Raw genomic sequence first — 12933 nt, forward strand, 5'->3', positions numbered from 1 at the left:
CAGCTATACTTTCACTATGTTGACAATTTCAAACACCTTATATGTGCTATATGAGAAATACTGAAGGAAGAGTACTGGGCAACAAAGTGGAAGAGTGTGTTCACAATATCTTGAAGATGGTTTCTAGTACAAAGAGTCCCAAGAAGAATATCTGTAGTTTTTGGGTTTGGAATGGTCAGGCGTAGTTGTTTCCAATTAAGACGATCTTTGAGAAATATATATATTAATGCGATAAGCGATTACATTTTTTAGCTAAGCGTAAAACATTCTGTAATTAATTACAATTAAGCACATTTCTGTATTTTTCTTAATCTTTTAACAGGTATTCACTGAATAATATCTTGTAATTATTGTAAAATCACCAAATATGAAGTGTATTTTAATCAAAGACTGTTCTAATAGCTCTTTTTGATGTTTGAATACGATCAAAACTTAATCATCTTTATAGGCATTTTTCTTTTCAATTCTCAAAGACAGTACATTTAGTGGTAATCACCACACCCCAGCAGTGCTGGTTTGCAAGGCCCAGTGATAACTTGATCACAGTGTTTTGTTCTGAGATGATGTTATAAATATGTACAGCCAACATGGTATAGTGTTTGAATTTGGCTTTGCAAGATATGCAAATTATTTTGGACGTAAATAAAACTGAGTTAAAATATTTAATATTGAGTAAAATGCTGAGTTAACGTTTCAATTTTGACAACCGTAATATATATATATATATATATATATATATATATATATATATATATATATATATATATATATATATATATATATATAAAATCTCGTTGCACACTTGAGTACAATGACAATAAAGGGATTTCTGATTTCTGACTATTGCTATTACCCCTGCTGGCTGATTTGTTTGATACCATATAATAGTTCTAGCAATATTTAGCGAAATATTGCATGAGACGAAATATGTATTTTTTTAAACGTATATATGTAAAGTTTTAAAAACGACCTTGTAAAGTCGCCGAAAACGACTTCCCAATTACGTCGTACACTTCCGGTGGTCTGTCCATTAGCTTGATGCATGTGGCGGAGTTGAGAGGTGTGTTCAAAGATTTAAATCCCCACACATGCGCAGATGGGAAAGAGTGCTGCTGGGTGCGCCATTTTTGCTGGTTGACATGGGGAGCGGAGTTGGGCAAGCTGATTTTTAACAACCAACACCAGTCTCCGGACATGAAGCACTTCAAGGATAACAACTAAACCAGAGCGGTAGGCAACCATTTGTTTGCGTGAGTGCAAAGTGTCACATTAGCCCACTTGCTTGCAATTTCCCCGTTGAGAGGTTGTCGCTCAAACTCAAGTCCAATGGATCCCAGGACCGCTTGGATCCAGCCGGAGCAGAAGGGACCTGCCAATTCGTTATGGATGCACATTTGGGAAACGTCTCAGGGATTTGCCACAAATTCCGGCACCGACAACAACATTCAGTACCATCGCGACAACGTAACGTTCAACGCAATCTCCACGGACTCCAACGGCGAATACTGTAAAAGTGGAGCTGCTCCTCCTCCTCCGCCGCCGCCGCCGCTGCTCGGTGCCGTGATCGGGAAACTGTCGAAGCGAGACGGCGGTGGAGAGAGGGGAAGCGCCCGGAGGAAGGGCTCCTTGTCGCCGTCTTCCTCCTCTCTGGACTCGGAGGCCGAGAGCTCCTCTCCCTCCGGCTCCTCTCTCCAAATAGACAATTTAAACGTCACCGAAGAGGCGAGCAGGTTTTTACACTACGGCGAACACGAGTTGGACGAGAACGACGTGAGGCGGCTACCCCACCACCCTCTGCCCCCTCCTCCTCCTCCTCCTCCGCCGCCGCCTCCTCCTGCTCCCCCTCTGCCGCTCCACGCTGCTCCCCAACATTGTCGCAGCATGCAACAATCTGGCGGCCACACCCCCGCCAGGATGAAGAACCAACACGGGAACAAGCAGCGCCATTACCATCAAACGTCGGCCCGCAGGAGGTATCTGAATCGAGCCAACTCGGTTCACGGCGTCAACCCGCTGCTGGCCCACGATTCCTCCTGCAGCCTCTGGAAGACGAGGCGCTACAGTCCCGGGGTCAATGGGTAGGTAATAGAAACAGTACAGCGGTCACACAAGGTCCCTCAAAGTCTAGATGTGAAGCTGAACTTTGTGATGGCTTACATTTCTAACTGTTGTCACTTTTAAAGGGCTGCACAATATACGGTGGAAAAATATCATCACGATAATGGCTGATGCGATAATGGCCAATGCGATAAGTTTCATATGGAATTATTTTACACTTCACACAGAGTTGATCGACGGTTTCTGAACGGCAGATATTTTGCTGTAATGCAAAATCAGTGATCGGTTGTAATGCCATCGTTTGCAGATCGATCAATGGTGAGATTAGAGCAAACACAATTTTATTCATTCCAGGGACCATCTGTGCTGACATTGGGAAAAACAATCCAACTGTATTTATTGAGAAACCTTGGACTATTACCATTTTGTTTCCTCTCCAATATTTTAAATAATTTCAGTTTTATTTTCCAAACCACTTATCCTCATTAAGGTTGTGTGCATGGTGTAGCCAATTCCACCTGTCTTCGGTTGGTAGGTGTCGTACACCCCCGAACTGCTAACAAGCCAATCACGGTAGTACAAAATATTTATAATTTATCAGTTGCTTTATTTTTTTTCCAATAGTCCTGAGTTATGATTTTGACTTTTGAGGCTTCCATAATAACTGTTTTCACAATTACATTAGTTTTCTTTTTTTAATCACTTTAGCTTTGCTTCAAGACAAGAAAATAGTTTGCTACTATACACTATTTGAATTTGAAAAATAACAAAATAAGATTCTATTAAAACAACAATTGTCCATTTGTTTTATTGTCACATTTTTATTGTTTAATAAACCCCTTGGTGCAGGTTCCTTGGATAAAACAAAACAAAAAAAAGATCCACAAAATTAGAAAATTGCACCTCCAATGAAGTCATTCATGCGTAAAGTGCTCTGCAAAGACAAAAAAAAACATTGGTGTTAAAACTCACATCTGTTAATACACCTGATGACTACCACAAATAAATTGGTTTCATACAGACATTTTCTGGATGAAAAAAACAATTTACCTCCAAAATAATAATTGTCTTCCTAAATCCCTGGTGAATTAAGGTACTTGAGTTCCAGAATTAAAAATTGTTTGCTCCAGTTTCTCCTCTGTCGAGGTCTAATTTGTGAACCCATAAAATGACCTTCACTCGAACACAGCTGTAAAGAGTGTCATCTTACTACACTCTTCTTTTGGTTCTGAATGCTAAGATCTGCTCATGGCAGCGGTGGATATAGTCTAGCGTGATACAGGACCAACCCAAAATCCTAAGCAATTTGCCTTTTTGCTACAGTTGTCACTAATGACTGTTTTTAGAATGAATTATTGTCTATTATTCCACAGAATAATTGGACGGCCCGCTGGTTCCAGGGACGCGCGTCATGCTTGCCTGCTATTTATTTAGTATATTAATTTTGCCGCAATAATCACATTATTTACAATCTCTATTTAGGTTTGTGTTAACAACAGATGTCTCATTGTTCGCAGGTAGCAAGCTATGATAGTTAACTTTATTGCATTTGAACACATTTTAGTTTTCATTTCCAACTTTCCACATGTCAACTTTATATTTAGTTTTCAAATACCATACATTACGGTCTAATTAGCGACACTAGGGTAACAGTAAATGTTCTAACTAGTTATGGTATGTTATAAACTAACTTGTGACGGGAAAATGAAGCTTCATGAGCCACTTGTGACTTTCGACACAGGGGACCGATGTTCAAATCCCGTTCAAGAATGTCTTGGTGGGTCCTTTTCCGCTATATGTCGGTTCCTACTTCCTGTCCGAAAACTGGATAATAATGGGTGTGTTGCTTCAGGAAGTGCATCTGATGTAAAAACTGTACTAAACGTCGTCGTTTCCTGACAGGGAAAATGTTGTTTGACTGAAGTATCAACTTTCCACCAATAGAGAGTGCTAACAGACTGTGAAATGGTGCGATTGAGTGTAATTTGAATACAATGCAGCTGAGTTTTACGTAAACTGGACGTGACTGTCCGGAAGTCGGACAATAATTAAACGGCAATAATTTGTTAAAAACTTGTAGCTGGAGAAATTGTTGCATTTTAATGCAAAATAAGATTTTTATCAGTTTATTCGATTTAATCGATTCTAAAAATGTTAAACAGTAACAGCCATGAGGAAGTTTGGACACTCAGTGTATTGTTGTTTGTGATTTACAATAGTTGTAGGCGTGCCTTTTACGTTTTGGTTTCTTTCTTTAAGAGAGTGATGCCACAGTATTCAAAATTGCTGTCAGTCTTGTGTAGTGCGGCAAACCCTGAGAGCATTTATTTAAGATCCCTTTTCTGGTATAATGTCACTGAACCATAATCCCATTTTTTTTTCTACCTTATAGTCTCCATGAAGAGATAGTTGACTTCTTCAACTTCATGTCACCGCGTCCAGAGGAGGAGGCCATGAGAAGAGATGTTGTGAACAGGATTGAGAATGTCATAAAGGAACTGTGGCCCACGGCTCAGGTGAATGGTGGAAGATGTTTCTTGGGCACAATTACACCTGAATGATACTTGACTTTCATATTGCAATAAATACAAATGTATATTTTATGTTATTTACTTAATTTTGATTTAACTAGATTGTGTGATTTGAAAGAATAAATTGGTCAGTGTTAACTGTTGTCAAAATAAATTAGCCTGGCAATATTGAAGCTATTTTTTTCTGTTTTGTCGGAATTGATTTCATCTCCTACAGTTTTTAATTGTGTAGTATTTACTAAATTAATTTTGAGCAGTCTGGACCTCCCCAGTCTTTTCATAACAGTATCAACTAGGAATCTCGCTTACTTTCAAGTTGTGATGGGGATGCAAAACGAATACCGGCTTCAGTGCAACTCAGATTTTTCTGCTCATCAACATGGTTAATACCAAATAGGTGGGAAGCTTTGAATGTGTTTGGCTTCTTGCCATTCGAAAGTCAACCCACACGGCCAGTGCGGATAAAAATATCTTCTGTCACTTTGGCTTCCTATTATCAGCAAACGTGTGTTAGTTGCGTAGATCAAGCTCTTTGGAATTAGATTTCCAATTTACATTGCCTGCTTGGATCATGGTTAACTCAAATTAAGATTATTTCAATGTGTTCTGCAGGTGGAGATATTTGGCAGCTTCAGCACTGGTCTCTATCTTCCAACCAGGTAGCGATCACTTTTGAACGTTCAATCATTTGACGTGTATGATGTTCGCGTTTTGAAAGCAAGGAGACAATTCGTGTCTTGTTACTGACTGAAAGACCAGAATATGAACTTTGTTTCTTTTGAGTTGTTATGTTTTGGTTTAAGATTGGATGGCAAGCACTTGCTCATCTGTTACCATTTAAAGAATATACTCTGTTAAAGCATATTTGTGGTTCACCTGGCTTGTTCTTTAAAAAATGAATAAATAGGCTGATCACAAACTACACAGTCATAAGTGAATGATTTTGGTTTGGCCGTGTAACTTCTTTTTTTTTTTCTTAAATGAGCTCATGTAAGTCTTGCTTGGGTTGTCAGTGACATTGACCTGGTGGTGTTTGGAAAGTGGGACCACCCCCCATTGCTGGAATTGGAGCAAGCACTGAAGAGACACAACGTGTCGGGCCCATATCCCATTAAAGTTCTCGACAAAGCCTCTGTGAGTCGCTCTGATCTCCGTGGTATTTTGTTTTGTCGTGGTTTGTTTCATGTGTTTAATCGCTTGGAGGGCTTGTACACTGAGTCCCTTTCTCTCCTCCCGCAGGTACCCATCATCAAGCTCACTGACCATGAAACAGAGGTTAAAATTGATATCAGCTTTAATGTGGAGACTGCTGTGAAAGCAGCACAATTCATTAAGAGCTACTTAAAGGTAAGTTTAAATACCTCCAAACCGTGTCCATTCCAATTAGTCATCCTATGTTTCCTAATGCACGGTGTGGGTCTTGCAGAAATACACTGTTCTGCCTCCCCTGATCTTCGTACTGAAACAGTTCCTACTCCAGAGGGATCTCAATGAAGTCTTTACAGGAGGCATCAGCTCCTACAGTCTCATTCTAATGGCTATCAGTTTCCTGCAGGTACCCGTTTATGCTTGACACGAGCATTTAAAATCTTAAGTGACAAAAAAAAATGCAGAAGGATGTTAGGAACATCACTGTGGAGTTTTGTTCTCTTTGTACTTGCCTCAATTTTCTCCAGCTTTATGCTGAGTCTCACGTGTTCTAAAAGTCAAACACTTTTGCCCAGTATAGGCTTGGCTAAACCCAGTGAGTGTCTCCTTTCACTTTTACCTGCTGTAATATTTTTTAAAAGGGGTTAAACACAACTAGGCTTCAGGATTCTAAAACATAAATGATATAGTGCCAGTAACATTTATCTACTCACACAAGTGCAACCCGGAAACATGCCATTTAAAAAATATATATATATATTGAGTATTTTTTTGTCGCTGTCAAACTTCTGCTCTACATTTCAGCTCAGTTGTTTGCGATGATACGCAAATGAGCTGCCACTGTTTAGACTGCTGAAATGGCAGACAGGAGCTAGGATATGACTCCTCATTCAGCTTGATGGTCGTTTCATCATGTGTAATCAGTTTGTAACATCAGACAATGGGCAAAATAAGTCCACTAGTAATAATGCTTAAAAAATGTTGAAACTAAACCCCATAAAGCAGCCAAATAATTTCTGCATTTAAACTTAAGACAAATGGCAGTAAATCATGCTCTGTGTGTGGCATAAAAGTTAAAACTCCAACTGAAAAATATGAGAGGAATAATTTTCCCGTCTTTAAATATTAAGGAATAAGGATATAATATCAAGACTGTACAGCCCAGCACTATTGATTGGATAATGTGTCGAAAGGCCCAACATTATGTTTTCTGGGTGAGTGGCTACAAAAATAAGAGGAAATATGAATATTTAATTCAAAGTCAATTTACAGTGCATACTGCTAAAATTCCTGCTTGTTCCCCTAAAATGACACTGTGCTCCTAGTAAAAAAAAAAAAAAAAATGTTAGTCTGGAGCTGAGCTCTAGGGTTTGTACAGACTTGTCAACTTGTTGGGGACCCTAAAATACAAGAGAGATCAGTCTGAAAAATTATAATAATAAAGGCTGTGTCATTGAAATCAATGGAAATGCCATTACTCCATTGAACCCCTGCCCTTGAATATTTTTTTTTAGAGAGAGAAAGATGGCGTGCTACGATTTTACTTAAAAAAAAAAAACACACGTTAATGACATAACTGAACTGCATTAAAAAAATAATTAAACTTTTTTTTTTTCTCACCTTGCATCAGTTAAATTAAACAGCCATTAAGATGCTCTCTCTGTTGTGTCCGCCTGGGTGCAGGATAGGACAGATAGAGAAACTGTTCATGGAGGCTCAGTTGGTCTCAGCTGTTTTGTAGCTGATTAAATTAGATTACTGTGAGTACTGTTATATTGTCGTTTGTGTTGCTGTACCTTTTGTGTTCACATATCCATTGCTTATATTATGTATGCATTCATAAATGGATGGATTGATAGATATGAGGGCTGAAATTTTCAAATTCAAATCAACATCTCAATGTAGTTGAATGAGGTGGGGGGGGGCATAGTCATATCTCAAAATCCGTATGTTTGGTCACTCATATTCCAACTGTTTTTCTGCACTGCAGCACCCGTCCACTTGACTTCCTCTTAATGAATGATGTGGTCAAATATTGGTCTCTTCACGCAACTCTTGTTTTATTTGCCTCCCTTGGTGGTTGCTGTCATTTAGTTTTCTCTGTTTTGCTGATCAGCTGCACCCTCGCATTGACACACGGCGTGCTAACATCAACCTGGGCATTCTGCTGATTGAATTCTTCGAGCTGTACGGTCGTGACTTCAACTACATGAAGATGGGCATCCGGGTGAATGGGGGGGCCTACCTATCCAAAGAGGAGATGCTCAAAGCTATGGGCAATGGGAACAGGCCATCTATGCTCTGCATCGAGGATCCAATTCAGCCAGGTCAGAACTATTTTTGTCTTGTCTGTTGTACTGTTTATTATGTTCCCACTTGACTAACATTTGCTTTGTACTTCAGTCATACGCTGTCCTTATATTTGATGAGACTACTTGTTTTGTCAGAAGTTAATGTGGTTATGTACTGTTGATAGGCAATGATGTTGGCCGGAGCTCATATGGAGTCTTACAGGTCAAGCAAGTGTTTGACTTTGCTTACATGGTATTGAGTCATGGCGTGTCTCCTCTTGCTCGGGCATACCCCAACAAAGAGTACGAAAGGTAGGCAGCCCTGTTTCTATGCGTGTCTGCATCGAAACATGGGCCGATATTGGATTCTGACGGTATGATATCACTAAGCAAAAATATTACGTCAAATTCCAATCTAAAATGGCCTTTTTGGAAATATTTGGTTCACAATCTATTTTATTTTTTTTTTTTAAAATTGGAATTTCATACGTTAAGAAATGTGTACGATCTTAAGTTTAAATAAATCTTAGTATTCTTTTAATTCATCTTCATTAAGTCAGTGTCCCATCACTGGTGAGCTATTTTTACAACAGACCGGCAGGCTACTCGTGCTTTCCTTGCAGGCATATTAGGAGGCTTACCACTGGCACAACGTGTTATTTTTGGAAATATAGAATTCTTTTTTTAATTTATTTAGTTATTTTTTTTAATAAACAACCATTTACATTCATTGTCGTAATGGGTATGCGCAAGTCGTCTAGGTTGTCTCCAAGAGTCCTTGCTTTCCCTCCCTCTCTCTGTAACTTCTCTTGCTCAATTGGGAGGGGGGGGTGAACCGTTACAGAGAGGGGGTGTGGCGCCTGTCCTCTTGTCATCAACTTAAAGAGGCCGTTTAGTGATCTCTGCTAGCAGCCAATCATATTTCAGCAGCTTACAAGTCTCCTCAAAAAAAAAAGAAAAGCTCTTTACCAGTGACAGACGCTCATCAGTTATTGATACCTTGACTTTTTAAAACAACGGTAAACCGTCAAACCAGTCATCGGCCCATGCTTGTGTGTGTGTGTGTCTGCATATAGTACGAGGCCATAGTCTGTTTTTCCTAAAGATCAATATTGCTACCATTTTTGTCTTGCAGTACTTTAGGTCGTATTATCAAAGTTTGCCCAGAGGTTCTGGCCTACAGGGACTGGACTATTAAGACGTGGGGAACTAAGCAGTATGCCAACCGGGAGAATCACGGTGTGCTGTTAATTCAAAGAATTCATGACTGTATGCAAGAAATGTGCTTTTGAGCCAAAGATGTGTGTCATTGGCAATGCAAAGATTTCTCATTACAAAATACTCCAAATATATCTGGTTTCCTATGGCTTCTGTTCTGAGCTGCATGGTGCCAATGAAGATCACCCCAAAAAGTTATCCTCACAAGTATTTTTCATTTTGCAAATGTAATTACAGTGCTGGCTTTTTGTTGGCTTCCAGATGTTGAGACTTGTGAGCAGGACCTTGCCAGGCTGATGCTGGTTTCTGTGGTGGATCAGCGAGACACGGCCTCCCCCCTCAGTGCTGATTCCTCATCGTCCTCTCCAGTCTTCCTCAATAGCCCTCAGCACCATTCTTCATCCTCCTCGCCCAGCTCAAGCTCCTCTTCTTCCTCATCCTCTTCTTCTGGGAGTGACATCGTAAGGCCAAAGGATAATTTGCCTTCAAACTCTATCTAAATTAATTATCACTGTGCAGGAGTTTAAAAAAAGACTCATATGGTCAGTGCGTGACCATTGGTACCTTAACTTTTTTTTTCTTTCTTTGAATCAGGAGTCTGATCCTCCTGTAAGCACAAATGGACTCCATCCCCAGTCTCTAAACATGGCCTCAGTCCATTTTATCATGCAAATGGCTGCACATCCAGCAGGCTTCATCCACACCACACCGCAGGTTGGTTTCACCAGACTATACACGTATAAATAAATAAGTACAATTTCTCAAACTGTGAACATTGGCTACAGTAAATTGTTTAATCAATCAGGTGAGGTGAATTAAGCACATTGTGTAACCGAATACCGTGCAGTGGAGCCACTACCTCCGACCCCACCCCATTTAGGTTTTGCAACAAAAATGACTTTACATTTCCCAGTCTTGATGTCTCTCCCCGAAAACCTAACCATGTCCACTCAATCCCTCTCTGATTTGCAGTTCTACCACGAGAATCTACCATCCATCAGTATGGTGCACCGGCATATGGCACAAACTGCAGTCTCCCAGCACTCTAACTCCACAAGCCCTCTACCCAGCCCCCTCCACCAACTCCACCACCCTCGGATGGGCGGGCAGCAGCAGCAGCAGCAGCAGCACACATTCACCATTCGGCCAGAGTCCCTGGGCTCATTTGAGCCACACAGATTTGGCTTCAAGCACAACCAAAGCAGTAGCCTCCGTGGTCAAAGCCACTCCCAAGGTAGTTTCAGTCCCCAGAGGCGATTTGTTCCTCAGGGTCACAGTACAGAACCAGGTTTGAGGAACCAGCAGCAGTATAACTGCAACACCTGGCGACGCAGGAAAAGGGACAATCTCCCAGCTCTGAATCAGAGCAGATGAAGGATCCAAGCACTGATATGATCTACTGCTTTTAAAAACCTTCCTCTGGTCATCACAAACTGTCTGTTGGATAGCTAAGACAGTTTTTTTGGAACTCATCCTGGAAGACAATTCAAATTGTCTCCAATTGTTTCAAGTGACCAGTACTCAATTTCTGCTTCTGTTCTGCCAGCATGAAGCAATTAATTGACTGTGGCAGGTGAAGGACGTTGGTCTTAAGTCTTAACTGTAGAGCCTCAAAGGTTTGGCCTTTAGATTACACTCCCTCCACATTGGAAGCACACCAGCACCAGAGTTGAGTTGGCAACCCAGACTTGGTCCTCACCAGTGTCACTTCCATTGAACCTCTCAGAAAGTTAAGTCATGTGCCATAGTAGTGAACGGGTTCATCTAGCCTTACCCTCGATTCCTCTCGATTTTACCTCTTATCGGGCCTTTTACACGAGTCCCCCTCTCGCCACCCTTTTGACTAATTTCTCCCTTTGAATACATCATTCCTCTCGCAATGCTCTTACAGCTTGGACCACAGTCCTTTCGACTGAAGTGACGCACTACCTTTCTAGCTATGCAGCACAACGCTGACTCGATGTTTTTGGTGTGATGGCACAAAAAATGACCTTCTCAAGTGCTTAAACTGTGATGACTTGTTTGAATGTACTGAGTGGATTTTTTTGTGTGTTGGAACTTATGTTCGCTCGTGTTTGTCACTGAGGGAGTTTTTGTTGTTGTTCACATTGTCACTTTAATTTTGTTGCATTTGTGTGCAATATTAGGTTGCTTTTATTTAATTTATTTCACATTTTAGTTTTTTTCTTTTTTTTTTTTTGTATTTTTGTCCCCCACACACACTACTTTTTTTTCCCCCCTCAAGTCCTCATTGACCTGTGCAATATCCGGATTTTTAAGGGCCTTAATTGAATGTGTTCCGCTTTCCAACTCAAGGGATAGCTGGTATAGCGACATGAGAAATGTGCCAAAAAAAATCTCATGACATTTACTGTTTAATCTTCATCACATTACGATCACTTGGAGTTTTGCCAACAGTTTGTCCAAATACGCCCCCCTCCAACTTAATCCCTATCATTTTAATTGTATCCCTTTTTGTTTGTTTTATTTAGGTATATTTCCACAAAGGGGGTACTGTGGAAAGAAGACTCTTTACCATTTTGTTTCATTTTCTTTTCAAAAATATTTGGTGCTACTTATTACCAGCAAAGTGCTTTTTGTTCTGCCTTTATCTGCTTTAATTCTGTGAAAGCAAAAGGTCCTCTGCCTTTTTGGAAGACCAAATTTCCCCAGGCATAGCAAAAACTTGAGTTCAATGTACTGCTAGATTTGCTACATATTAATTACCACGGCATCGCAAATTTTACGAGGCCCATTAACTTTTTGTCTCTCATCTACATGTTTCAAGTCCAAGCCCCCACAAACTACAAGGAATCCATATGATGGCAAGGGTATGAGATGTGAACGTGTTCAATGTTACAGGAGTTTGGTGGACCCTTTGACAAATCAATGTTTAGCCAAATTGTTTCTGCATTCTGAGTACCAAATTGATGCAATTTAGCCCAGCACTGAAAAGAATTTTGTTTTCGGTGCAGCTTTCCATTGAGCTATCCCAAGATAATCAGTGAGTGGTTACGTCTTTATACACCAAACCAATCCCCGTCTTATATCTGTGTAATTAAGGCTGTGTAAATGACTGACCTATAGATGTTCCCTCCCCCCAAGTCTTAAGTTTTTCTATTTTTTTAATAAACATTTTAAACGCCATACTTGTGATAGTGTGTTATATCTTTTGTGTATTGGTCCTAAGGAATGAACTTTTTTGCATGCTCATCGATTGTATATATTGGAAGAAAATGTTTCTTTTATAATAGAAAAAGGTAAAACTAAGACGTTGGAAACTTATCTTTTTTTATTCAGAATATAACAAATATTAACTGTTAAAACATGCCAATTTATTTTTCACACTTTCTGCACCTACTTGCTTTGTCCTTGTCTTTTCGGTCACTAACCCAAAACTTGTGACCTCTGTGTGAAGATACTGGTTGATTGAGATGGTTGTCTTTTGTATCTGTTTGTTCGTCTCTCAATCCCGGGTTGCAGCAAAACCTTTTTTGACCCAAGATCTACTTTTCAACCCTTCTGTGTCAAAAACACAAACCCACACATCTTTTCCATCTAGCCGTAACTAACCTAAAAACAGACATTAGATCGCTCTCTGCTCATCTGATACACATGTGCATGCACGCCAAGCTGCATGATGACGATCAATAACCATAACTGACGCTAAAATGAACAAAACAGAA

The 12933-nt window shown here is 40.0% G+C and overlaps 1 protein-coding gene across 2 annotated transcripts; it reads left to right on the top strand.

Moving 5' to 3' along the window:
• Window positions 1-1058: 1058 nt before the first annotated feature.
• LOC148329430 (terminal nucleotidyltransferase 4A-like) lies at window positions 1059-12394 on the top strand. 2 transcript variants are annotated; one of them, XM_088307449.1, is made up of 12 exons: window positions 1059-2078; window positions 4451-4574; window positions 5202-5248; window positions 5603-5723; window positions 5829-5936; window positions 6016-6144; window positions 7855-8065; window positions 8215-8341; window positions 9165-9268; window positions 9485-9708; window positions 9842-9961; window positions 10220-12394. In XM_088307449.1, the coding sequence occupies exons 1-12, from the start codon at window positions 1327-1329 to the stop codon at window positions 10619-10621; spliced, it is 2469 nt and encodes an 822-aa protein (XP_088163575.1). In that variant the 5' UTR covers window positions 1059-1326; the 3' UTR covers window positions 10622-12394. The 2 variants fall into 2 exon arrangements, with proteins under 2 accessions (XP_088163575.1, XP_088163576.1); XM_088307450.1 differs by having other exon boundaries at window positions 1060-2078; window positions 9509-9708.
• The last annotated feature ends 539 nt before the right edge of the window (window positions 12395-12933 follow it).

This window comes from Idiotropiscis lumnitzeri, chromosome 10 (genome assembly GCF_059441095.1).
Source record: "Idiotropiscis lumnitzeri isolate Australia: NSW breed Sydney's pygmy pipehorse chromosome 10, RoL_Ilum_1.0, whole genome shotgun sequence".
Classification (NCBI taxonomy): domain Eukaryota; kingdom Metazoa; phylum Chordata; class Actinopteri; order Syngnathiformes; family Syngnathidae; genus Idiotropiscis; species Idiotropiscis lumnitzeri.

Excerpts from the sequence above, each read along its gene's own strand:
- LOC148329430 (XM_088307449.1), top strand. The coding sequence starts at position 1,327 with ATGGATCCCAGGACCGCTTGGATCCAGCCGGAGCAGAAGGGACCTGCC. Across the intron at positions 5,937-6,015 it reads TCATTAAGAGCTACTTAAAG|AAATACACTGTTCTGCCTCC; the intron begins GTAAGTTTAAAT and ends TGGGTCTTGCAG. Across the intron at positions 9,962-10,219 it reads TCATCCACACCACACCGCAG|TTCTACCACGAGAATCTACC; the intron begins GTTGGTTTCACC and ends TCTGATTTGCAG.